This window comes from Myotis yumanensis, unplaced genomic scaffold, assembly GCF_028538775.1.
Source record: "Myotis yumanensis isolate MYYU_CA2020_CCGP unplaced genomic scaffold, mMyoYum1.0.hap1 SCAF_2, whole genome shotgun sequence".
Taxonomy (NCBI): Eukaryota; Metazoa; Chordata; class Mammalia; order Chiroptera; family Vespertilionidae; genus Myotis; species Myotis yumanensis.
The window spans coordinates 50,968,045-50,994,199 of record NW_027223753.1 but is presented as its reverse complement, the minus strand read 5'-3'; the positions used below and the strand labels follow the sequence as shown (position 1 = coordinate 50,994,199).

Here is a 26,155-nt window from a genome sequence, read left to right as displayed (position 1 = left end):
GGCAGTAAACTTTTCTTATTTTTGTATAGTAAAATGTCTAGAAAACAGTCTTCATTCCTGGAAATCATTTTAGATTCAATAACCTCTCACAATTTTAGAAAGAAATTGATATATTAAGTGTACTTTTAGTGTTTAGAAAATATTGATACTTCTGAAAAAGCTAACTAATTAGCTTTTTTTCAGTCTTTAATTTTCTCTGAAATTTTTGTTTCTTTCTAACCCAGGTTGATTTAGCACCCATTTTAAACACTGAATTAAAAAAAATATACCTGTAGCCCGGCCGGTGTGTCTCAGTGGTTGAGTGTTGACCCAGGAACCAAGAGGTCAGGGTTCGATTCCCGTTCAGGGCACATGTCTGGGTTGTGGGCTCGATCCCCAGTAGGGGGTGTGCAGGAGGCAGCCAGTCAGTGATGTTTCTCATCCATGTTTCTAGCTCTCTATCCCTCTCCCTTCCTCTCTGTCTCAAATTATATATATATATACATATACACACATATATACATACACATATGTATATATATATACATATATGTGTAAGATATCTATCTGTCTATCTATCTACCTACCTACCTACCTATCTGTATACATGCACACACACTAACATACACATCTGATATGATCTTACTTTCAGGAATCTTGAACTTCATATTTTTTTCTTTTTTGGTATGTGGTAGTTTATTGTAACCTGACACACAGATTTATTCATCCATACAATAACTCCTATTTCCTCAAAGTATGGCAAATAATAACTAATAAAAATCTATCAAAAGATAGCTGTGATATGAATGTGAGCAACATGGAATATACACATCTATAAGTAAACAGTAGGATTCCATTTTATAGATTTTGAAACTGAGGTTCAGTGTGCTTAAGTAACCAAGGTCACATATTTGGGATTCAAACTCAAATTCAGTTATTTAGATTTAAAAATGTCTTTTTCTGTTATACACATTACTTTCTACTATCTATCTATTTACTAGAAGCCTAGTGCACGAAAATTCGTGCACTCGGAAGGGGGGGTTCCTCAGCCCGGCCTGTGCCCTCTCGAAGTCCGGGAGCCCTCAGGGGATATCCAACTGGCGGGGAGTGGGTCTAAGCTGCAGTCTGGCCTCCCTCTGTGGGAGGTGACCAGCGGGCCGATCAGGGGACGGCACAGGTGGTGAGTGGCCGACGCCGCCCCCCATTGCACCACTGCTGCCGGTAGCCTCCCTCTGCAGGAGGCGACCCCGGACAGCTGATCTGGGGATGGCGAGCAGCCGGCCTCACCCTGAATTGCCCCACCACAGTCGCCGGTGGCCTCCCTCTGTGGGAGGTGACCCCGGCGGGCCAATCTGGGGACAGCGAGTGGCTGGCTCTACCCTGAATCGCCCTGCCGCTGCCCCCCTCCCCATCACCATCCCCTCCCTCTGCCCGCTGGCATGTGCCCGCTGGTCTGGAGCCACCTGTTCGCTGGCCCCACCCCCCACCCATTGGTCATTCCGCTGTTTGGTCAATTTGCATATTATGCTTTTATTATATAGGATTTATTCTAAAATTTATTTTTATTGATTTCAGAGAGGAAGGGAAAGGGAGAAAGAAACATCAGTGATGAAAGTGAATCATTGATTGGCTGCCTCCTGCACACATCCTACTGGGGATCAAGCCTGCAACCCAGGCATGTGCCCTGACAGCATCAAACTGTGACCCTCTGGTTTATAGGTTGATGTTCAACCACTGAGCCATACCAGCTGGGCTATTTTCTACTATGTAATCACATTATATTTAAAGGATCAGATAGGGTTCAGGTCCATCCAGTTACCCATTTAGGAGGGTTTAGTTACCAAAGGGCATAGTTTTCTCATCCTATCTAATAAAGCAGGGATATGCAAATTGACTGTCACTCCGTCACAAAGATGGTACCCAGTCCCCTCAACCCCACCAGAGTTGCCCAGTCCTTTCAGGCCCGCTGCGGGGAGGGGTGTTGCAGGCGTATGGTGCGGCCAGACCCGCCCTCAGCCCCCCAGCTGCCCAGGGCCGGCCCGAGGCACAGGCAAGCCTCAGATGTCGGCTGCCCAGCTGACACCCGAGGTGGCTGCCCAGCCGATGCCCGAGGCGCAGGCAAGCCTCAGATGGCGGCTGCCCAGCTGCCCAGGGCCACCTGAGGCTCAGGTAACCAGGGCCAGCCAAGGCTTGCGCTGCCTGCAGTGGCAGCAGCAGAGGTGTGATGGGGGCGTTGCCTTTTCCTGATTGCTGGGTCTCCTCCCGCCCCTGAGGGCTCCCGGATTGTGAGAGGGGTTAGGCCAGACTGAGGGACCCCCCCCCTCCAGTGCATGAATTTTCATGCACTGGGCCTCTAGTCTATAATAATATCCTACAATATGTATCCACAAGGAACATTATATCAACTCTGCTACTGGTGGTGTGCAGGGGTGGTGGTGGGGAATGTGGTGAGCTATACAGCAAATACAATTAAATAATAGATACTTGAAGTTGCTCAAAATTGCTTTACATATATTTTAGGTGGGAAAATACTATTTCAAAAGAAATTATTATAATTTTGATGAACATTCCTAAAATGTTCATGTTATTCTTCTAATTTTTACCTCTTCTTTTAAAAAATATAGTGCCTTTACTTTCCCGAATTCTGCCTTCCGATGCATGTAAAATATACAAACAAGGTATCAATATCAGGTAAGGTGATTTGATTTTTTTTCCTGAGTAATAGAAAATAGAGATTTAGAAGAATCTTTCCCCTTACCCCTCTAGTAATAGCTTACATTAGGATGTAGTATAACTTAAACATGCTTGTAATAAAGTCACAACATTTTATCTCATTTGAGACATACTATATACAGATAACCAAAGGTATCAACTCTTGACTAAAACAAAGGTATTATTCTTATTCAACTACAGAATATCTAGAAGGCAAACAGTGAAGAACATGATGTAATACTAAGAAGATTTAAGATGGTCATCTCCTTGATCCTGGCTTTTTAAGGAATAAGGGACACATAAGTAGAAGACCTAATTCTTGTCCTTCTTTCCCTACTCTTATACTCTTCTGTTCCCAGTATATCCATCCATGAATCCATTCATCTGTTCAATCATTTATTCTAGTGAACTTTTTAACACTAAATTTAATATTCTTCTGTTTCTTTTTAAAACTTAAGATTGATGATTGGATCATGTGGAAAATCTGTTTTACTCATTTCAGAATTTTACTTTTATCATTCCTTATTATCTTTAGTTTTATATTAATGTAGGTATATTTGTAAATTAAGTATATGGAAATTATATATAATGCTAGTGAATACGCCAACATATATATATACACATATATATGTATATTAGTATATTTATAAATTATATACACATATATACAATATTACATATATATCTTTATACATATCCAGAATATTAATTTGGATATGTAAGAGGTTAGAACTGGAAATGTCTTAAAATATTATTTCATGTAAACTGTTGTTTTATAGATGAGAAAGTGAAGTGATTTTTACAGGAGCACTTTGCAAATTAGTAGCTGAGCCAGGACCTCCAACTTCCTGTCAGTTCCCACCATGTCACAAGGCAGAAATTTTAAAAAACTAACTGTATAAAATTCACTATGTAATATATTGAATTTAGAGGAAGAGATAATCTTTAGTTGGAAGTAAGTTCTAGGTTAATTATTCTCAAGCAGTAGAATTAGATTAAAGTAGAAGTTTCTAAATTTTTGTTTTTTTAAAAAATAACCTCTTCAGAAGTTTCTAATTATTATAGTGCTCATGCACATTAAGTTCATGGTAATTATAGAAACCTTGGAAATTACAGAAAAATATACAAGAGAAACTAGGAAAGGATTTGATAATGATGTAGGTTTAATTCAGCAGCCCATTGTTAACAGTATATTATGGATTCATAAAAAATTATTCATCAATTTAAAAATGTTTAATATAGGCACTTGCCAAAGGTAGTAGCTAATTTGTGAGAATGGTATTTTATTCCATGTGTTATACTTTAAGGTTAGTTTTAGTTTTGTTTGATTTTTAGAAATAGCAAAAAAGGAGAAACTTTCTCTTTTAAAAAATTATATCACATTTATATATGACTTTTGGAAGTAAATTTTATTATGAATGTTATGTAATAAATATAGATAATAAACCACAAAATGGTTAAAATGGAGACATGAAAATAGGAGCCTGTGGGAGAATCATTGTTATAGAAATGTAGGTTAAGAGGAAGCTGCTTTAATGTAGTAAGACACTCAGACCTAGGGCTTACACGCAGCTGAAGGTGAAGGAGAAATGTGATAAGTTCCAAAGCTCTTATTTCTAAACAAAATTTACCACAACATTAATGGAAAGGCTGGATTTTAGGAAGCTTGGCAAAGTTTTTTTGCCTATATGACAAGAATTGACTTTTAAAAAATATGTTAACATTAAATAAAAACTTTCAAATTTAAATGCCAAAAGACTTAGTTTTTTAAAACATCACTTCAAATAAAGCTGAATTTTAAATATATCAAAGAAATCTCATACCTCATGACAGGCATCTGATCATGTAAATATGTTCTTTGGTGTCAAGGAGAGATGAATGCTTTATTTTTTATTTTTTTATTAATATTTAAACTTTTAAAAATATATATTTTATTGATTTTTTTACAGAGAGGAAGGGAAAGGGATAGAGAGTTAGAAACATCGATGAGAGAGAGAAACATCGATCAGCTGCCTCTTGCACACCTCCCACTGGTGATGTGCCCGCAACCAAGTTACATGCCCTTGACCAGAATCGAACCTAGGACCTTTCAGTCCGCAGGCCAATGCTCTATCCACTGAGCCAAACCGGTTAGGGCGAGAGATGAATACTTTAGTAGAAATAGGAAAGTGTGAGCAGCTTTATTGTTGTGAATACTAAAATATTTTCACTATTAATTTTAATAATTTGAGGTGATCTGTACCCACTGACTGAAATGATCATTGCAAACTTTGCCCCATTTCAGGCTTCTCCTGTCTCAAGAGAAGGCTCTATTTCCTTTTTCATTGCTGTTTGGCATTTTTCAAGTTTTTATATCAAAAAATATTTTCTGTTTAAATCTTTGCATTTATATAAAGATTTTTTTGTTCTTCATAGCCATTACATGTCAAAAATTAATATTTAGGTTCATAGGCTTAATGCGAAGGAATAGTTAATACATTAAAATATCATGATACATTTTATCATTATGAGGCATGTGAGATATTTATTAGGCCATATAATATGTCAGGGATATTGCAGAAGATGGTATTAGGTAGTCTTATTTCAATTGCAAATTATAAAAGTACAGATGAAATAAAAATTGACTTACTGATTTTAGGTGGATTACATGTAGGAGCTTAAATATCACCTGTAAATCTATCTCTGCCTCTCTTTGTATCTCCTTTCTCAGTATTTTCACCCTTTCCCCTTGCAACTCACTACCACTGTCATCCAGGATGGGCAGGAATGGAATGGAGGCAGAGGCTGTTCTGGCCACCCACCCTTTTTAAAAAGTTTTTTTATGTGGGGTGTAGAGTTTCCTGATAGCTAAAGCTTAGAGTCCAAATAGGGCACTTACATACACTGATCTGTTTCTTTTTGATACTATCAGTAGCCACACCTTATAAAGGGAAGGGATAAGCCCCTTTAACTAGCATTATTTTCTCTTATGCCATATGTACACGCAACAACAGGACATGTTTAGCAGTACAAGCACTAGTAGTGCAATAGCAGGCCACTGGCAGCAGATCAGAAGCCACAATTCAGTTATAAAGCAGCAGACAGGGTTCATCCCTATAGGAGTTGGTGACTTGCTTTTTTTTAGTTCTTCTTGATTTCATTCTGAGGGAATATGTATATTTTATATGGCTCAGAAAAGAGCTCCTTGCACATAGGATAATCAAACTTTCCTATTTGGTCTGGTTCATCCCTGTTACCCTCGTAAAATTATTAATAGGATCACTTTCACTTTTTTAAAAAAACAGTTTTTTATTGATTTGAGAGAGAGAGGGAGAGAAACATTGATCTACTGCCTCCTGCGCACCCCCTACTGGGGATTGAGCCCACAACCTGGGCATGTGCCTGACCTGGAATCGAACCAGTGACCTCTTGATGCAAGAACGACACCCAACCAACTGAGCCACACCAGTCAGGGCTCACTTTTACTTTGAAAAATAACCCTCTTTATTCTTTTGATGCAGTATGTGAGATGTTTCATTTCTCAGCTTTTTTATGTAGGGAAACCAAGAATGCCCATTCACTTTGCCTTGTCCAGGGTGAAAACTGAAAGCCTACAGAGTAATAAATTCTTATAATTTCATTAGAACTCAGTAGTTGGAGTGGATCTTTCACAGAGAGTTAAAGGTGTTTCCTTGGGCATGATCACCATCATGTAACAAATTTGTCAATCCATTTCTTAGATTAAGGACTATGTTTTGAACAGTTAGTCAGGTCCTGATGTGATCTATAAAGTGTTCAAAGATTGAAGGACTTTAGGGTACTTTTCCATTCCAGTATTCTCCCTAATTTCAGCAAGTAGTAATTGTGAAATTTGAGACCAATTCATTGGGGTAGACTGTCAGGTCTTGGTTACCAAAGAGCACAATAAATACACTAAAGTGAATCTGTGAGCTTTTGACATAGGAATGATCCACAAGATTTTCAAGCTGTGGAGATGTTGGAAAAGAGAATGCTAATTGAATCTAGGAAGTCAAACAGAAAGGCTAAAAGACTTTGGGATAAGTTAAGCAGGTTACCAAGTGGAAGGATGAAGCAAGTTTTGGTACCTGATGGTTAGGGATAGGGCATAGATATAGAGCAAAAGGCCAAGAATGTGATACATCCATTGCTTTTACAACCTTAATTACTCTGCTGAGTCAGTAACATAGTCTTAAAGGAATCAAAGAATATTAGACAGGTTTGCTTTCTTTTTCTGTCCTGAAGTTGTTATTTTTATGGAGTAGTTATAGTAAGGGAACTACTGTAACAAAGGGAACAAAGGCACAATACTTCAACAATGGGGAAACAATCTTTATTAGAGTACATATTCAGAAAAATGAAATACAAGTAAAATGGAATATATTTAAATATCCTTTTGGTGTTTTTTTTTTTTTTAAATAAGATACTTTGAATGCAGTTGTGTGTGTTTTTCTCTAAATTTGACTTTGAAATAACAAAGTTTGGTTTAATTATTATGGATTGTTATTGAAATTTATTTGTCAGAATTTCTCATCCACATATCTTTCACAGGCTTGACACTACTCTCATTGACTTTACTGACATGAAGTGCCAACGAGGGGATTTAAGCTTCATTTTCAATGGGGATGCAGCACCCTCTGAATCTTTTGTAGTATTAGACAATGAACAAAAAGTTTATCAGCGAATACACCATGAGGTGAGCATTCCTCTAAATGGTTTTTAAAAAATGTCTTTGTATGGAACCAAGTGTCAGTGTAATTGTTTCAAAGGGCTTAAGGTGTAATTGGGATTGATCCTAAAACTTTATTTTCTTACTACTAGTTTTTTAATTTAATTTTATTTTATATATTATCATCCGGTTTTCATCTTGATCAAGTCAGTGAGTCTGTTTGCTCATAATTCACTGATGATCTGCTAGTTAGGTGAACTCCATTTTCTCTTACTTCTTATTTGTTGAACCTGCGCTGTCCCTCTCGCCATTTATTATCTTACAACCATAGCTTCTTTTAAAATGTTACTGACCATCCCTGTCTCTTTATTTGTACTTTGATCCTCTGTCTGTACTCTTATTTTTCCTCACTCTTTGCCTGCCTTTCTTTTATCTTTTTCTTCTTAAAGTACAAAATTATCTTCCTTTCATCACATCAGAAATCTATGTTGGTGTTGCCTACCCAACCATCATTGAAAACTATATGCACCATTATCCTCACCCAGAATGGATTGGAAAAGGAAGAGATTGGAGGCAGGGAAGTTACGGTTATACAGTTTAGAGGTGATGAGGTTCTTAACTAAGATGGTGTAGTGAATAATTAAGAAAGAGAAATTATGACTTATATTTCCAAGAATGAAATAATAGGACTTGCTAAATAGGTTGAGTGAATTAAGAATTGGAAAGATTTAAGGGTGAGTGTAGTGATTCTGTCTTGAAGAGTGGAATGATGGTTTCCACTGATAAAGTTGGGTTATTTGGAAAAGGAAATAGGTTTGGGGTTTTGGATAATGCTCATTTTGAGTCCATTGCTAAAACCAGCACACTTGTTTCAACCTTCTCTTTATTAGACTTCTTTGAAGTATTTGCTATCATTGATAACTCACTTCTTAAAATTTTCATTTCCTTATGAATTGACCTTCGTCTGTTGTTCTTTTCTCTCCATCTTATTCTCCTTTCCCTGTTCCCTACTCACATGTTTAATCTTGATTTGCCTGTGATGTGGTTCTCATTTTTACAAACTGGCAGAATAATCTCTTCTATTCTCACAAAGTATATATTTGTAACTCCAGATAAATCTTCTGAGTGGAGACCTATCTACTCAAATGGGATATCATGTATGTCTCCAAGATAACTTCAAAATTTAGTTTGTCTAAAGCTAAACTCATTATTTTCCCTCCAAACCTGCTTTTTTTTTTTTCCATTTTTCTTCCTTTGGTGAATGACGTCATTTTCTATTCATCCAGATAACTGAGAATTATTTTTGACATCTTTTCTTATACTCCATGTTTTCTAACTAGAGATTGTGTGTAGTCATTTCTGTTTCCCTGTGTCTAATAAATATCCCTTTTTTATTCATAGTGTTAATGCCTCAATTTAGATATTCATTGTCTTTCAACTCGACTATCACAAGTCTTATAAATGATCTTCCTGGCCCCCTTCTGTTCTGCTTCTAAATTATCTCACATATTGGAGATAGATTGAATGTTGAAAACAAATTTATGAAACCTGCCTTCTTTAAAGACATTTTAAAGTTTCCTATTCCTAAAGAGTGAAATCCACATTCCTTAGCATGCCATGGTTACTTCTGTGACTTGGCTTTTCCAGCCTTTTTCTTACTTTGCTGTCTTAGATACAGTAGTACTTATCTCTTTGCAATTTTTCAGACATGCCAGGCTATTTAGCGTTTATTTTATTGTTCACATTGTTTCCACTTCCTGGAATGCCCTTCTTCTTGCACCTTCATACTTAAGGGGCACTGCTTAGTGTCACTTCCTCCCCTGCCAGGTGACCATTGTTTTCTTTATGCTTTCGCTGAATATGGTATCAAAGACCCTCTTCTGCTATTTGTTTATGTGGCTGTCTTCCTTTGTGGGGTTAAGCTCCTCAAGGTTATGGGGTTCATTTAGTTGTAGTCTCTGGTACCTGATACAGCATCAGTACTTTCTAGGCCAGAGTTTGGGAACCTTTCTGTAAAGGTATAGATCAGCGGTTCTCAACCTGTGGGTCGCGACCCCCTTGGAGGTCGAACGACCCTTTCACAGGAGTCGCCTAAGACCATCGGAAAACACATATATAATTACATATTGTTTTTGTGATTCATCACTATGCTTTAATTATGTTCAATTTGTAACAATGAAATTGGGGGTCACCACAACATGAGGAACTGTATTAAAGGGTCGTGGCATTAGGAAGGTTGAGAACCACTGGTATAGATAATAAATATTTTAGATATATTTGCATGCCATATGGTCTCTGTCACAACTACTCAACTCTGCTGTGATTAGTATAAAAGCAGCCAGAGATATTATATACATGAATAATGAAAAATGTAGTGGATTGGATTTGGCCTGCTGGCCATAGTTTGCTGACCTTTCTTATAGATTCAGATATTTATTAAAAAATTTGACCTATTGCATATTAAGTGAGAATAGCATAGCTAACTAGGCAGAGGTAAGTGGAAATATGGTACTGAAAGAAACCAAAGATTAAGGCTAGTAGTGTAAACATTAGCTGATGTTATAGTATTGATGAAGTCACAAAAGGACTGGTATTTAAGGTATGTATATGTGTGTATTTTATGCCTAAAACTTACAGATAAGCTGGATTTTAAGTAATAATCCTTAAGAAGGAAATACTTGTTTATTCTAATGTGCATATATAAGTAATAACTGTTCAATAAATGTTTGTTGAATGGATGTAACAGTTTTTTTTCAATGATATGGTGATGATCAGACTGATTTATAGAAGAGTTCTGTCCTAAAAGTTTATTTAAAAATCGAGTGTTTGAAGCAAGGCAAATTTCTTCACAGTCTTATATGTAATGTTGTTCTCAAGCTAACACACAAAATCCTAATTGATTATAATATATTTGAAAGATAATGTCTGACAGTTCTGTATAACCTATGTCTGCCCAAAATTTTCTTTTTTTTTTTTTTTGCCCCAAAGCTTCTTTAGTTTATTTTTTTTCTTTTTCCTTTTTTTTTTAAATTAAATCTTTATTGTTCTGATTACATTTGTTCCTCTTTTTTTCCCACAACTCCCCTTCTCCCAGTTCCCGCCCCACCCTCCGCCCTCACTCCCCACCCACTGTCCTCATCCATAGGTGCACGATTTTTGTCCATTCTCTTCCCGCATCTCCCATTCCCCTCCCCCCCCCCCGCCCCAAGAATAGTCAGTCCATTCCCCTTCTATGTCCCTGATTCATTGTAATCACCAGTTCATTCTGTACATCAGATTATTTATTCACTTGATTCTTAGATTCACTTGTTGATAGATGCATGTTTGTTGTTCACAATTTGTATCTTTACCTTTTTCTTCTTCCTCTTCTTAAAGGAAACCTTTCAGCATTTCGTATAATACTGGTTTAGTGGTGATGAACTCCTTTAGCTTTTCCTTATCTGTGAAGCTCTTTATCTGACCTTCAATTCTGAATGATAGCTTTTCTGGATAAAGTAATCTTGGTTGTAGGTTCTTGGTATTCAGCACTTTGAATATTTCTTGCCATTCCCTTCTGGCCTGCAAAGTTTCTGTTGAGAAATCAGCTGACAGTCGTATGGGTATTCCCTTGTAGGTAATTGAGTCTCTTTCTCTTGCTGCTTTTAAGATTCTCTCTTTGTCTTTTGCTGTTGGCATTTTAATTATGATGTGTCTTGGTGTGGTCCTCTTTGGATTCCTTTTGTTTGGGGTTCTCTGCGCTTCTTGGACCTGTAAGTCCATTTCTTTCACAGGTGGGGGAAGTTTTCTGCCATTATTTCTTCAAATAGGTTTTCAATATCTTGCTGTCTCTCATCTTCTGGCACCCCTATTATTCTGATATTAGTGTGCTTGAAGCTGTCCCAGAGGCTCCTTACACTATCTTCACACTTTCGGATTCTTTTTTCATTTTGCTTTTCCAGTTGGGTGTTTTTTGTCGAATCTTTGGTTTGATTCTTGTGCTCCTCTGGTCTGCTATTGGGTATAATATTCTTTATTTCAGTCCGTGTATGCTTACTTTCTAATTTCTTTATCGTAGCATCGAGGGTCTCATTAGTTTTCGTGAGGCTCTGCTCAAGTTTATAGCAAGCCCTCAAAATTGCGATTCTTAGCTCCATATCCTCCATTTCTGTCATGTTTTTTTGTCTCCGCATCTTTTATGCTTTCTTGGTGCACCCCCTTGTGGTCTTTGTGCGCAGTCTTGTTCTAGCCAAGCCTTAATTGTTGTAGTTAACACTAGAGGGATTTGACCACCAGGCCGACTGGCTGTAGGAATCAGCTGTGTGGAAAACGTCTGCCTTCTGGGGAGGCGCTAATCCAGCCTTTGCCTGAGGCGATCGGCAAATGGCTGTGCGCAGGGTTTGGGCGGGGCGGGATCCACAGGGCGGGCGGAGGGAGCAGTTATGGCCGCTCTCAGTCCCGTTCCCAGAGGCTCTGCTTCTCAGAACCCCGGCAATCGCTGCAAACCTCGGAGAGAAAGCTGCCCTCAGGTTCCAACTGATGCCGGATAATCCCGCTTCTCCCGTTTGAGTCTGGGTCCCTAGAGACTCGCCCGGATCTGGAGCCCAGAGTCTGAGACTCACTCCCGACCGAAAACGACAACCGCGCCCTCAGCCACCAGCCCGCTTTGCGCGCGCATCTCGGTACCTTTGTATTTTCCACACTGCGCCACCTCTGAGCCTCGGTTTGCTGTTCTCTTTCCTTCTAGTTGTAGAGTCTCTCTTCAGCCAGCCTTCCTGTGGTTCTGGGTGATGTCCGTTCCGTCTTTTAGTTGTATTTTTGAAATGGTTGTTTGCGGCAGCGGTCTCCGGTGTTTACCTACGCCGCCATCTTGGTCTCTCCTGCCCAAAATTTTCTTAAGAAAATTGTGTTCTGAATTAGTTTGGGTTACCAGAAATACATTTGTACCTTAGCATTAATGTCAAGAGTTTCCATTCCTCACTTGTAAGGGTGAAGGAAATGGTACTATCCCAGTCCCAAGGTATTGCTGTTTTTTCTATAGACGATAGATTAAGAATTGGACTATGCCGAAACCAGTTTGGCTCAGTGGATAGAGCATCGGCCTGCGGACTGAAGGGTCCCAGGTTCGATTCCGGTCAAGGGCATGTACCTGGGTTGCGGGCACATCCCCAGTAGGAGATGTGCAGGAGGCAGCTGATCGATGTTTTTCTCTCATCGATGTTTCTAACTATCTCTCTCCCTTCTTCTCTGTAAAAAAATCAATAAAATATATTAAAAAAAAAAAGAATTGGACCATATCTGGGTGAAAGTTCAGTGGTGAAAAATAGAAAATGGGCCTCTTGGTAATCTATAATAATAAAAGTGTGTAATATGCTAATTCGACTGGACAGCCAAATGACCTTCCAGATGAAGCTGGGGCTACGAGGGTCTAGGCAAGCCACTGCAGCTGCAAGGGCCAAGCCCTTTGCACAAATTTTGTGCATTGGGCCTCTAGTATACAAATGAGGAGGTGTGGGAAATCAAGCCTCTCGACCAGTGGTTGCCAACCTGTGGATCACGACCGCTGTGGGGGTCAAACGACGCTTTCACAGGGGTCGCCTAAGACCATCAGAAAACACATATATAATTACATATTGTTTTTGTGATTAATCACTATGCTTTAATTATGTTCAATTTGTAACAATGAAAATACATCCTGTATATCAGATATTTACATTACGATTCATAACAGTAGCAAAATTACAGTTATGAAGTAGCAACGAAAATAATTTTATGGTTGGGGGTCACCACAACATAAGGAACTATATTAAAGGGTCGCAGCATTAGGAAGGTTGAGAACCACTGCTCTAGACATTGTAAACTTCATGCACAGTTCTCATTCTCCAGTGAGCTCTCTAGATTCTGCCTTTTATTCTCCCTTTTTTGTTTGTTTCTACTTGAGACTCTTTGATCCTAAGTATCAGAGACTCTCTCTTGGCCTGTTAAAGATAGAATCTTATCTTTTACCTGCTCACTTACCCTTCTGTGCCTGATTTCTTAATCTTCTGTTCCTGAAACAAGCTAATACACAAAAATCCTAATTGATTATAATATATTTGAAAGATAATGTCTGACAGTTCTGTATAACCTATGTCTGCCCAAAATTTTCTTAAGATAATTGTGTTCTGAATTAGTTTGGGTTACCAGAAATACATTTGTACCTTAGCATTAATATCAAAGCTTTCTCTTTTTTCTCATTTAAAAAATAATTATTGATCACGTATTATATGTGAGCACTGGAGAGTATGCACAGAATAAAACCAGAAGTAAGGCTACTTAACAAGTTTAGAAATCATAGGTTGATATGTATGGATTTCTTTTTTCCCCCCAAGAAATACAGAGCAAATCCCTCTGGACTGCTTTTTTTTCTTCCTTCCCTTCCTTCCTTCCTTCCACTTAAGAACTATTGAGAAAGAGAGGCTCAAATGATAATGGTCGGTCTTTAGATTAAAAAGAAATGAAGTAAGATTCATCTTTGTTGAAAGAAAATGAAACCTTCATATGGACATTTTGTCTCACACCTGTCAACTTAATTCTTTAAGTAATCTTTTAAAATTGCCCTACATACTGTATGTTTAATTTTTAGAATAAGTAGGATTTCACATTTTTTAGAATTTGTTTCCTTTTTAGGAATTCATAACATTTTGTTATTTTCATATGTCATGCTAATAACCTTTGAAAACCTAGGTTCTAATATTTAACTTTTACCCACTCCCCAGGAATCAGAGATGGAAACAGAAGAGGAGGTTGACATTTTAATGAGTAGTGATATTTACTCTGCAACTCTATCAACCAAATCAATTTCTTTCACACGTGCCCAAACAGGATGGCTTTTTCGGGAAGATAAAACAGTATGTACAAATCTAGATTTTTAAACTTTAAAGATTGTTTAGAATTTAACGTTGCCAAAATAAGGTGATGGAAATGCAAGAAGTAGCTTACTGAATTGTCTTCAAATAGTTTATTCTCTCCACTTTGTGACCACATAGGGAATTATAATGATTGGTTACAGAATTGGAACATATTCTTAGAAAAGCCAAGAGGGAAAGTTTAGTTCATTGAATTCCATGTTGGGAAAGATTCTTTTTTTTTTTTTAAATATATTTTATTGATTTTTTACAGAGAGGAAGGGAGAGAGATAGAGAGTTAGAAACATTGATGAGAGAGAAACATCGATCAGCTGCCTCCTGCACATCTCCTACTGGAGATGGGCCCGCAACCCAGGTACATGCCCTTGACCGGAATCAAACCCGGGACCTTTCAGTCCGCAGGCCGACGCTCTATCCACTGAGCCAAACCGGTTTCAGCGGGAAAGATTCTTTTTGTCAGCTGTCTTGTCCTCACATGTTTCCATTATATTTCTAATGCTTTATTCCTTAGGAAGACCACAAAGAGGGATACACTTTTGAATTCATTTCCCTGCATATGTTTACTTTCTACTCTTAAACTTCTAAACTATTTACTTATCTAATAGCGGTTTCTCAGTATTCCATATATATGACTAGAATGAAATATGCTTACATTTTTACAATACTGTCATTAAATTAAATTTCATTGAAGGTTTCTCTTTAGTGAATTGTAAATTTTTCCCATAATTACCATTTACCTGTCAAGAAGAGGTTATGTAAGAATGCTCAAGCCCTAGTCAGGTAGCTCAGTTGGTTAGAGTATCATCCTGATGCACCAAGGTTGCAGGTTTGATCCCCAGTCAGATCACATACCAGAAGCAACTGGTGAATGCAGAAGTTAGTAGAACAATTGATGTTTCTCTCTTTCTCCTCTCCCCCTTCCTTTCATTCTCTAAATTAATCAATAAAGAAAAAGTTTTTTTTTAAATGTTTGAAATATTCTTAGACTTTATTTATTTATATATTTTTATTTATTTCAGAGAGGAAGGGAGAGGGAGTGAGAGATAGAAACATCAATGATGAAACAGAATCATAGATTGGCTGCCTCCTTCATGCCCCCCACTGGGGGTCAAGCCCACAACCCTGGCATGTGCCCTTGATCATAATTGAACCCGGGACCCTTCAGTTCACAGGCCAACACTTTATCCACTTAGCCAAAACAGCTAGGGCTCTCAGGCATTTTTTAAATTAGACACATGAAGAAGCATTTTATAAAATTTTAAAGTCATTAAGTAATCAGATCAGGTAAGGGCCATACTTACTACTTTTAAAAATTATATTCATTTTATATTACACTAGAGGCCTGATGCACGAAATTCCTGCAAGAGTAGGCCTTCCTTCCCCCAGGTGCCGGCACCGGCTTCCCTCTGGCATCTGGGATCTGGGTGCCAGAGGGAAGCTGGTGTTGGCAGCTGGGGGAAGGAAGGTCTACTCTTGCACGAATTTCGTGCATCGGGCCTCTAGTAGATGTATAAGTATATATTTAGAGAGAGAGAAAGGGGGGAGGTGTAGAGAGAGATTGATTTATTTTAAGGAATTGGTTCATGTGAATGTAGGAACTGGCAAGTCTGAAATGTAGAGCAGTGCAGCAGGCTGGAAATTCAGGGGAGAGTTAATATGGTCTTGATTCTGGAATCTCAGGCAGGGTTTCTATGTTGCAGTCTTGGGACAGAATTGCTTTTCCTTTGGGAAACAGGTTTTGCTCTTTTTTTTTTTTTAATTAAATCTTTATTGTTCAGATTACATTTGTTCCTCCTTTTCCCCCCCCCCATGACTCCCCTCCTCCCAGTTCCCGCCCCACCCTCCGCCCTCATTCCCCACCCACTGTCCTCATCCATAGGTGCACGATTTTTGTTCAGTCTCTTCCCGCATCTCCCACTCCCCTTTCCCCCCCAAGAATAGTCAGTCCATTCCCTTTCTATGTCCCTGATTGATTATAATCACCAGTTCATTCTGTACATCAGATTATTTATTCACTTGATTCTTAGATTCACTTGTTGATAGATGCATGTTTGTTGTTCATAATTTGTATCTTTACCTTTTTCTTCTTCCTCTTCTTAAAGGATACCTTTCAGCATTTCGTATAATACTGGTTTAGTGGTGATGAACTCCTTTAGCTTTTCCTTATCTGTGAAGCTCTTTATCTGACTTTCAATTCTGAATGATAGCTTTGCTGGATAAAGTAATCTTGGTTGTAGGTTCTTGGTATTCATCACTTTGAGTATTTCTTGCCACTCCCTTCTGGCCTGCAAAGTTTCTGTTGAGAAATCAGCTGACAGTCGTATGGGTATTCCCTTGTAGGTAATTGAGTCTCTTTCTCTTGCTGCTTTTAAGATTCTCTCTTTGTCTTTTGCTGTTGGCATTTTAATGATGATGTGTCTTGGTGTGGTCCTCTTTGGATTCCTTTTGTTTGGGGTTCTCTGTGCTTCTTGGACCTGTAAGTCCATTTCTTTCACCAGGTGGGGGGAGTTTTCTGCCATTATTTCTTCAAATAGGTTTTCAATATCTTGCTGTCTCTCATCTTCTGGCACCCCTATAATTCTGATATTTGTACACTTGAAGCTGTCCCAGAGGCTCCTTACACTATCTTCGTATTTTCGGATTCTTTTTTCATTTTGCTTTTCCGGTTGGGTGTTTTTTGCTTCTTCACATTTCAAATCTTTGACTTGATTCTTGCGCTCCTCTGGTCTGCTATTGGGTGTCTGTATAATATTCTTTATTTCAGTCAGTGTATGCTTCATTTCTAGTTAGTTCTTTATCACAGCTTGGAGGGTCTCATTATATTTCGTGAGGGTCTCATTCTATTTCGTGAGGCTCTCATCAAGTTTATTGGCAGCTTGTAGCACATTATTGCAAGCCCTCAAAATTGCGTTTTTTAGCTCTATATCCTCCATTTCTGTCATGTTTTTTTGTCTCCGCATTTTTTATGCTTTCTTGGTGTGCACCCCCTTGTGGTCTTTGTGCGCAGTCTTGTTCTAGTTAAGCCTTGATTGTTGTAGTTAATACTAGAGGGATTTGACCACCAGGCCGACTGGCTGTGAGAATCACCTGTGTCTGCCGTGGGAAAACTTCTGTCCTCTGGAGAGGTGCCGATCTAGCCTTTGCCTGAGGCTATCCGGCAAATGGCTCTGCGCAGGGCTTGTGCGGGGCGGGGCGGGGCGGGTCGCACGGGATCAACAGGGCGGGCGGAGGGAGCAGTTATGGCTGCTCTCAGTCCCTTCCCAGAGGCTCTGCTTCTCAGAACCCCAGCAACTGCTGCAAACCTCGGAGAGAAAGCTGCCCTCGCGTTCCAACTGATGCCAGACAATCCCGCCTCTCCCGTCTGAGTCTGAGTCCCTAGAGACTCGCCTGGATCTGGAGCTCAGAGTCTGAGACTCCCTCCTGATTGAAAACGACAACCGCGCCCTCAGCCACCAGCCCGCTTTGAGCACGCACCTCCGCACCTTTAAATTTTCCACACTGCGCCTCCTCTGAGCCTCGGTATGCTGTTGTCTTTCCTTCTAGTTGAAGAGTCTCTCCTCAGCCAGCCTTCCTGTGGTTCTGGGTGATGTCCGTTCCGTCTTTTAGTTGTATTTTTGAAGTGGTTGTTTGCGGCAGCAATCTCCGGTGTTTACCTATGCCGCCATCTTGGTCTCTCCCCCAGGCTTTGCTCTTAAGGCCTACAATTGATTGGATGAGGCCTACCTACATTATAGAGGGTAATCTGCTATATTCCAAGTCTACTGATTTAAGTGTTAATCACATCTATAAAATACCTTCATTGAAACATCTAGACTGGTGTTTGATCAAAAGATTGGGCACCATAGTCTTGCCAAATTGACGTAAAATTAACCACCACACAACCTTACATATAAAGTTAAATGTTCCCTTTGGCCACTACTCACAATCCCAGAGCACCCTGCAGAAGGTTATCTATTTATATATCCTTAAGACCCTTTTATATGCTTCCCATAAATAATGTATTTATAGTAATCTGTAGCTTTAGTTGTTGATACTTATTTTTTCATAAAGTGTTATACCTATTTTTTGCAACTATTTTTTTTCTCTTTAGTATGTTTTAGGTGCTTTTTCTTATTAGTAGTGCTACTTCATTCTTTTTAACAACTGCATAGTATTTCATAATATGGGTATGTTGCAGTTTATTTAGCCAGGCTCTTTTTTTGGACATTTAAATGAATGGACACACATTTTGTCCAGTTTTCTGCCATTATGAATGATGTTGCATTCTTTTTTTTTTTTTTTTTAATATTTCATTCATTTTTTACAGAGAGGAAGGGAGAGAGATAGAGAGTTAGAAACATCGATGAGAGAGAAACATCAATCAGCTGCCTCCTGCACACTCCCTACTGGAGATGTGCCCGCAACCAAGGTACATGCCCTTGACCGGAATCGAACCTGGGACCTTTCAGTCCACAGGCCGACGCTCTATCCACTGAGCCAAACCAGTTACGGCTGATGTTGCATTCTTGTACATTCCTTTGCAGTGTTTGTTATAGATAGCAAGAAATAAAATGGCTGAATTATAGAGACTATACACTACAAATTTATACTGTTCTGATGGTTTACTTTTAATAAATGCTTTTTATTGTGAGATTTCAAAAACTGATAATTATCGCCTGAGTATCTCACAACCACAGAAAAAGTCCTCACTGTAGATTTAGGCTCCTCAGCTTTCCTCTCTAAGCCTATTTGGCAACAAATAGCATATAGGATTCCAGTTGTGAGCTCCTACACTGCAATCCATTTGTTGGCTTAAGTCTTATTTATTTGTACTCTGTTCTTCTGGACAGCATTAGAAGGATCACTTCAAGAGAAGATAAAAATTGAAGCTGCTATTCATCTAGTGCTACTGCTAAGCAGCTCAAAGCTCTTGAACAGCGTCTAGGTGATCTTCTTAAATCTTTGACAGGTAAGGAGGGAGTCAGTAATGCTTATGGTTCCCATTTTGTAGGTAGAAACAGGTGCAGAATGCTTTGCTTTCTGATGACTGGTTAAAGAGCCACCAAAAGCAAGGTGGACATGGAAACAACTCTAAACACATAGTTTTGGAATGCCAGAACACAGTAGTAAGTAGGAGACCAAGTGATTTAAAAGGGTGATGTTTTATGTTGAAGGAAATAACAACTCTCTTCTTAATGTCCCTTATACCTCTTGAGTTTCCCTATCCCCCATTTTTAATATAAACAGTGGTACTGGTGAGCTGGACTGCTCTGTTCTCTCTTTGTTGAAAGTGGTAACTAAATGTAACTTGAGGTTTGATCCTGTTAGAAAATAGAGTATTGGAACAGGTAATTAATTCTGGGTGTCCTAGAGAGTTCTATGTGACTTAGACTATTTCTTTTTATTCCACTTTCTTTTCTATCTATAAAATGGGAACAGTAATTATCCCTGACCCCTCCTTGTTACTTACGATGTTTGACTTTAGCTAAATAAAATTTTCAAATGGCTTTGTGCTACTTGGGAGTAGATTCTAAAGGAATACTATATGGTATTTTTATTTAAATTTAACTCATTTTCAGATTAACTGCCATACATATGTATGTTTTAAATTTTTCTTTACAAATTTGAAATGTGTAATTCTATATAATAAAAGGCTAATATGCAAATCGAATGAACAGTGGAATGACTGGTTTGCTATGATGCGCACTGACCACCAGGGGGCAGGCGCTCAACACAGGAGCTGCCCCCTGGTGGTCAGTGTGCTCCCATGGCGGAGCGCTGCTCAGCTAGAAGCCAGGCTCACGGCTGGCCTGGCGAGCATAGCAGCGGTGGCAGGAGCCTCTCCTGCCTCTATAGCAGCACTAAGGACGGGCCCAAGCCATCAGTTGGACATCCCCCAAGGGCTCCTGGACTGTGAGAGGGCGCAGGCCAGTCTGAGGGGTCATCCCCCCGCCGCCGCCCCCCACCCCCCCCACCCCCAGTGCACGACTCTTGTGCACCGGGTCTCTAGTTTAATATATTTTTTAACTTAATAGAATGCATAAGATAATTCGGTAATTTCAGGTACCAAAGGAATATTTATATATACCTTAATGTTACATATTAATGGAAAAACATGCATATTACTTTGAAACTTTCTTGTTAATCTACGGCCACCTTAATCTTTTTATTATGTTGAAATATTTGATTTTGTTTTAGGAAAGAGTAGGAAACTTTTTGGCAGACTTTTATTTGGTGAATGGACTTGTTTTAGAATCAAGAAAAAGAAGAGAACATCTCAGTGAAGAAGATATTCTTCGAAATAAGGCCATTATGGAGAGTCTTAGTAAAGGTGGAAACATAATGGAACAAAATTTTGAGGTATAATTTTCACTTCTAATTTATAATGTTCTAAGGATAGAGGGGGTAGACTCTATTCCTAGCATTTAGTGAATTTATGTAAGTACACACATAGGTTTTGTTTACTGTATACAATACACCTTTTGGTGGTGGTGGTTTTTTATATATATTGCCTTTAGTGATATTTTTGTGTGTGTGAATCTGTTCTTGGTCTCTGAGGCGTCACTAACAAATAGATTAAATCATTTTATAAGCATGAAACCCAGTATTAATTTTTAATACATGTTCCTTTGCATATATTCTTTTTCCTATTTCACTAATTGAAATCACCAACTGCTTTGAAGGCCAAAGTAATGGTCCACTTACTTTATGGAATCATTTCTAGCCTATAACTTTGCATAGTGTGCCAAGTACCAACTAAGTCATGGTAATATTGTGTGCGTGTGTGTGTGCGTGCGTGTATGTAAATATTTTAATGTTTGCAAAGTTCATGTATTGAGTGAATCAGCCATGTAGTTCAATTAAATAAGTACAGGATGTAAAATGTTCGAGAATCCCCATTCAGTGTTTAAGTTAAAATTGTGATCATGCTAGTTTAGTGTGACCCTATTTCCTTCCCACCAGAACCTCCTTAGATTTTTTTGGCTTTGGGATAGAGTTGCGCTTCATCAGACTTCATTTTTCAGAAGTCCACCTGGTATTTACTGATATCTTGATAACTAGGAGATACAGGACATGATATATTCAGGAAATAGAAATAAATTGAGAGAAAAAATGCTGAGCTCAATTTTGGATAAAGCTGCTTCTCTCACCCATTGTTGACCAGACAAAAAGTCCATTTATTTGGACTTTTATTGTGACTTAAATTTTATTTAGTTATTTTTAAGAAATGATTTTGTTGTGGTAGTTATTGCTACCTTTGTTTAGTTTTGGCAGCAAACCATTTTGGGATGAATATTTGGGGAAAACAACTATATAGAATAGCATTTCATGGACCATTTGCCGATTGCCTTCGATTGTCTGATTTATCTATATTTAAACCTGCAGCATACAACTTAATTTTCTTTGTAAGATGTACTTGAATTGTTAAAGGGGTCTGCAGATGGCATTTTAATAAGTTATAGTTTTGTACATTGAAATTAAAGATATAGTTTAATTTCAGATAGCCACATGATAGAACAAAGTAATACGAATTAAGTTAAATAATTAAGGTTTTGACTTCTGAGCAGAAATAAAACACTTTCTATGTGAGTCATAGCCCCTTGAACTTTACAGTTTTTGATGAATATTTAAATCAACTTGTCAATTTCTATGAAAGATAAAACATTTGCTGGGATTTTGATTAGGATGGTGTTGGACTTTTGATGGGGAAGAATTGATTAATTATATTTGAGAATCCTTTTGGAGTTCAGTTATAAATAGAAGAAATTTAAAGACAATATTAATTCTAGTATATTCATCTATGCATATAATTTGATTTTTTTTGAATCTGGAATGGTGCAGGATGAAAAAACATCAAAACAGAATTGGTATTTAATTATTAAAAAGGTAAAAATAGCTGGGGTTTTTTTCTCTCCCAGACACAGAATTTACAAACACAGGGAAAGCAGCATGGAATTGATACCAGTTTAATTATATTCCACAGTGGGCATTAAAGGAGAAAAGAAATACTTGTATGCATTTCATAGGTACTTTTGGAACTACAGTTCTTTTTTTCTTTTTAATTTTTTTTCTTTATTGATTAAGGTATTATATATGTGTCCTTATAGCCCCAACCCCCCCCCCCCCCCCACACACACACACACACACACACATCTCCCTACTCATGCCATCACTCCCCTGGTGTCTGTGTCCATTGGTCAGGCCCATATACATGCATACAAGTCCTTTGGTTGATCTCTCCACCTTAACCCCACCCTCCCCTACCTTCCCTCTGAGGCTTGACGGTCTGATTGATGCTTCTCTGTCTCTGGATCTGTTTTTGTTCATCAGTTTATGTTGTTCATTATATTCCATAAATGAGTTAGATCATGTGATATTTATCTTACTCTGACTGGCTTATTTCACTTAGCATAAGGGAATACAGTTCTTTTAAACCTAAACAATAAGCTTTTAGGAAAGGTACATATAAATTATCATGCACAGTTAAAAAATAGGTGGTCAAAAGAATAAAGGGAGGATCCTATCAAATTCAAGAGACAGTCCCATTGTAATGGGGAATTGTATTTAAAATCTTAATATTAAGTTTCAAAAAACACATAACCCAGTATTGAAAATTAATGGCTGCTTGGTCATAGCTGGTAATATAAAAATGAATCGAGTGTGAAAATCATTATGTGTTATGTCAACTTGCAAGTCACATAAACACAGGTTAGTTACTCAAATGTATGTACTTTAATGAGTGATTATTATAACAAAACATTTTGTTGGCAAATAACAAAGGATTCTCCAGTGGCCTAATATGAATTAAGTGTCATAAATTTAAATTCAGCTTCTACAAGTTAAAAATTGATTTCATATGCACCTCAATGAGTTTCTTATTTATGTTGGTTTAAAACATTGGAGTTGTTTTTTTTTTCACATTCACATAACTTTTATTATAATGTCTACACGAGTAAAAGAGAAACATGCAAATTAACCATCACTCTGCCACTCCGCTACACCCACCAGCCAATCAGAGCGACTATGCAAATTAACCCAACAAAGATGGTAGTTAATTTGCATGCGCAGGTGCAGAGCAAAGACTGAAGCTGGCCACGGAGCTGGAGCGAGCAGGAGGCTTGGGTTGCTCTCTGGGACCGAGGAAGCCAAGCTTCCCGCCGTCCCTGGGCTCCGCTCAAGGAGGGGCTGGGGGCCTGGGTCACTGGGGGCAACCCAGGCTTCCAATCCGCCCTGGGCTCCACTGGTGGAGTTGGAAAAAAAAAGAGTCTGGGAGCAGCCGGAGCGGAAAAGCCAAGCCTCGCTGCTGCGGCCGGACCAAAGGCCTGGGTCCCGGGTGCTGGAGGAAAACCGGTGCTGGTAGCCAGGGGAAGGAAGGCCTATTGAGCGAACCTTTGTGCAAAGGGACACTAGTATTGTTATAATTGTCCTATTGATACAAAGATGAATAGAACATAGACCTGTCCTCCAGGCTCAGAGACTCTAATGAGAGATGCTGTGAAAGTAATGCCCAGTGCACAAAAATAACTTTGGCATTGTTAACATGGGCATTGTGCTAAGTATTTTCATCTCTCTTAATTATTAGTTATTTAATGAGATGAGTGTCATTGCTCCACTTTATAGAAAGGAAAATGAGGTCTAAAGAAATTAATTTCTCTGAAGTCACAAAGTTAGAAGTAGCAAAGATCAGTTCTTGACTCTTAAGTCAGTGGTTCTCAACCTTCCTAATGCCACTACCTTTTAATACAGTTCCTCATGTTGTGGTGACACCCAATGTCATTGTTACAAATTGAACATAATTAAAGAAAGCATAGTGATTACTCACAAAAACAATATATAATTACATATGTGTTTTCCAATGGTTTAGGCGAGCCCTGTGAAAAAGGGTCTTTCGACCCCCAAAGGGGTCGCGACCCACAGGTTGAGAACCGCTGCTCTAAGTATATTGCTTCTCTGTAGTGACCCAAATGCATATTTAACAGACAAAGGTGTAAGTTTTAAAGTCTGACATGACCTTTTACCGGTGTTAATCAAATAAATGGTCTGTGTTTGACTTTCATACAATCTGAGCCTCAATCCCCTAATCTGAATTTAGTATCCATAGAACACTGCTCTCTTTTTTAGCTCCTGTACTATTCAATTTTTTTATAAGCTCATTTGGTCTTTAATAATATAATATTTTGTATTTCTGATTAACTGTTCATGTATGGATTTTTCTTTGAATTGTAAACTCCTTGAAGTCATGGTTAGTTTTTATACTTCATATTCACTTTCTAGCATAATGCCAAGAACATTTTAGATGATTAAAACATTAAATGAATGGATTTTATTACTTTGATAACTTATCTTCTTATTTGAGATTTAGAGAAAAATTGATACTAAATTACTGATAGCACTTAAATCACCATGGAACTATCTTGGCACTAAACTCTTAAAGCATTATATTGAAGAGATTGAACAGTTTAGTAGTTTATTTATTTTTTTTATTTTTATTTTTTAATATATTTTATTGATTTTTTTACAGAGAGGAAGGGAGAGGGATAGAGAGTTAGAAACATCAATGAGAGAGAAACATCGATCAGCTGCCTCCTGCACACCCCCTACTGGGGATGTGCCTGCAACCAAGGTACATGCCCTTGACCAGAATCGAACCTGGGACCCTTCAGTCCGCAGGCCAGCGCTCTATCCACTGAGCCAAACCGGTTAGGGCCAGTTTAGTAGTTTAAATAGCTTATTATGATCAACATGATTTGATGAACAAGAATAGATCGATCTAGAGACAAATGGTAGGGGAGGGCGAGTTAGAGACCAACTAAAGGACTTGTATGCATGCATATTAACATAACCAATGGACACAGACACTGGGGCGGTGCGGGCTTGTCCGGCGTGGGAATGGCTGGGTGGCAGGGGGCAATTGGGGAAAAAGGAGAAATATGTAAAACTTTAGACAATAAAAAATAAAAATAAAATAAGTACTTTAAAATAGCTTTATTTTATATTTTTTAAAATGTCATTTTTCCCCCTCCCTTCTTCTGTGTCTCCCTGTCTGTCTCTCACTCTCTGTGTTTGTCTCTGTCTTTCTCCCTGTCCCTCTGCCTCTTTATTTCTTTTTGGCAGCCGGTTCGAAGACAGTCCCTTACCCCTCCTCCTCAGAACACTATTACATGGGAAGAATATATATCTGCTGAAAATGGAAAGTAAGTGTTTTTTCTTTTATTTTGATTATTTTGGATTCTTTGGTTTTTTTAAAAGAATAATTTGTAAAAACAGAAATAATGACCGGAGATGAATGAGCTTGAAAAAACAAAAAGTAGAGAAAGAGTGAATGGCCTCACACACTATGATAAAGACTCAGGATAATGACAGAACATAACATTTGGGTGTAGAATTGTTTTAGAGTGAATCTATAATAATAAAAGCATAATATGCAAATAGACTGAACGGCCGAACAGCGGAATGACCTTCCGGATGAAGCCGGGGCTGTGAGGGCTACTCTTGCATAAATTTCATGCATTGGGCCTTTGGTTATTAATAGTTTTTTCTGAAGTAATTCTTTGACCTTTTAAAATATGGATTAGGCATGATGTGCACCCTTTGACCAAGTTACAGAGCTTTCTTTTTACATCCTTGCTGCCAATTTACATTCACTAAACCTATCGGATATTGTTCTAAGAAAATACAACGTGAGGAATTGCCCAGTGCCCTTGCATTTTTAGTTCACTTTATGTAAATTTTTATGTTCTGTCATTATCCTGAGTCTTTAGCATGTTATATGAGGCCATTCACTATTTCTCTACTTTTTGTTTTTTTCCAGCTTCTTCATCTTCGGTCATTATTTCTGTGCTTTAGCCTATGCCAGACTATTTCTCACTATCCTTACATAAGACATTTGCTTAATATTTTATTACTAATATTTACTGGAGTACCTAGCACATAG

General features: G+C 38.3%; 1 protein-coding gene across 2 annotated transcripts in view; it reads left to right on the top strand.

The window, feature by feature from the left end:
• ANKRD13C (ankyrin repeat domain 13C) overlaps positions 1-26,155 on the top strand; it is a 92,124-nt gene that overhangs the window by 35,075 nt on the left and 30,894 nt on the right. For both annotated transcript variants that reach the window (XM_070405372.1, XM_070405371.1), the window contains exons 6-10: positions 2,604-2,670; positions 7,240-7,384; positions 14,092-14,223; positions 20,419-20,580; positions 25,336-25,415. In XM_070405372.1, coding sequence (XP_070261473.1) covers positions 2,604-2,670; positions 7,240-7,384; positions 14,092-14,223; positions 20,419-20,580; positions 25,336-25,415 — 586 coding nt within the window. The remainder of the gene's footprint in view (positions 1-2,603; positions 2,671-7,239; positions 7,385-14,091; positions 14,224-20,418; positions 20,581-25,335; positions 25,416-26,155) is intronic.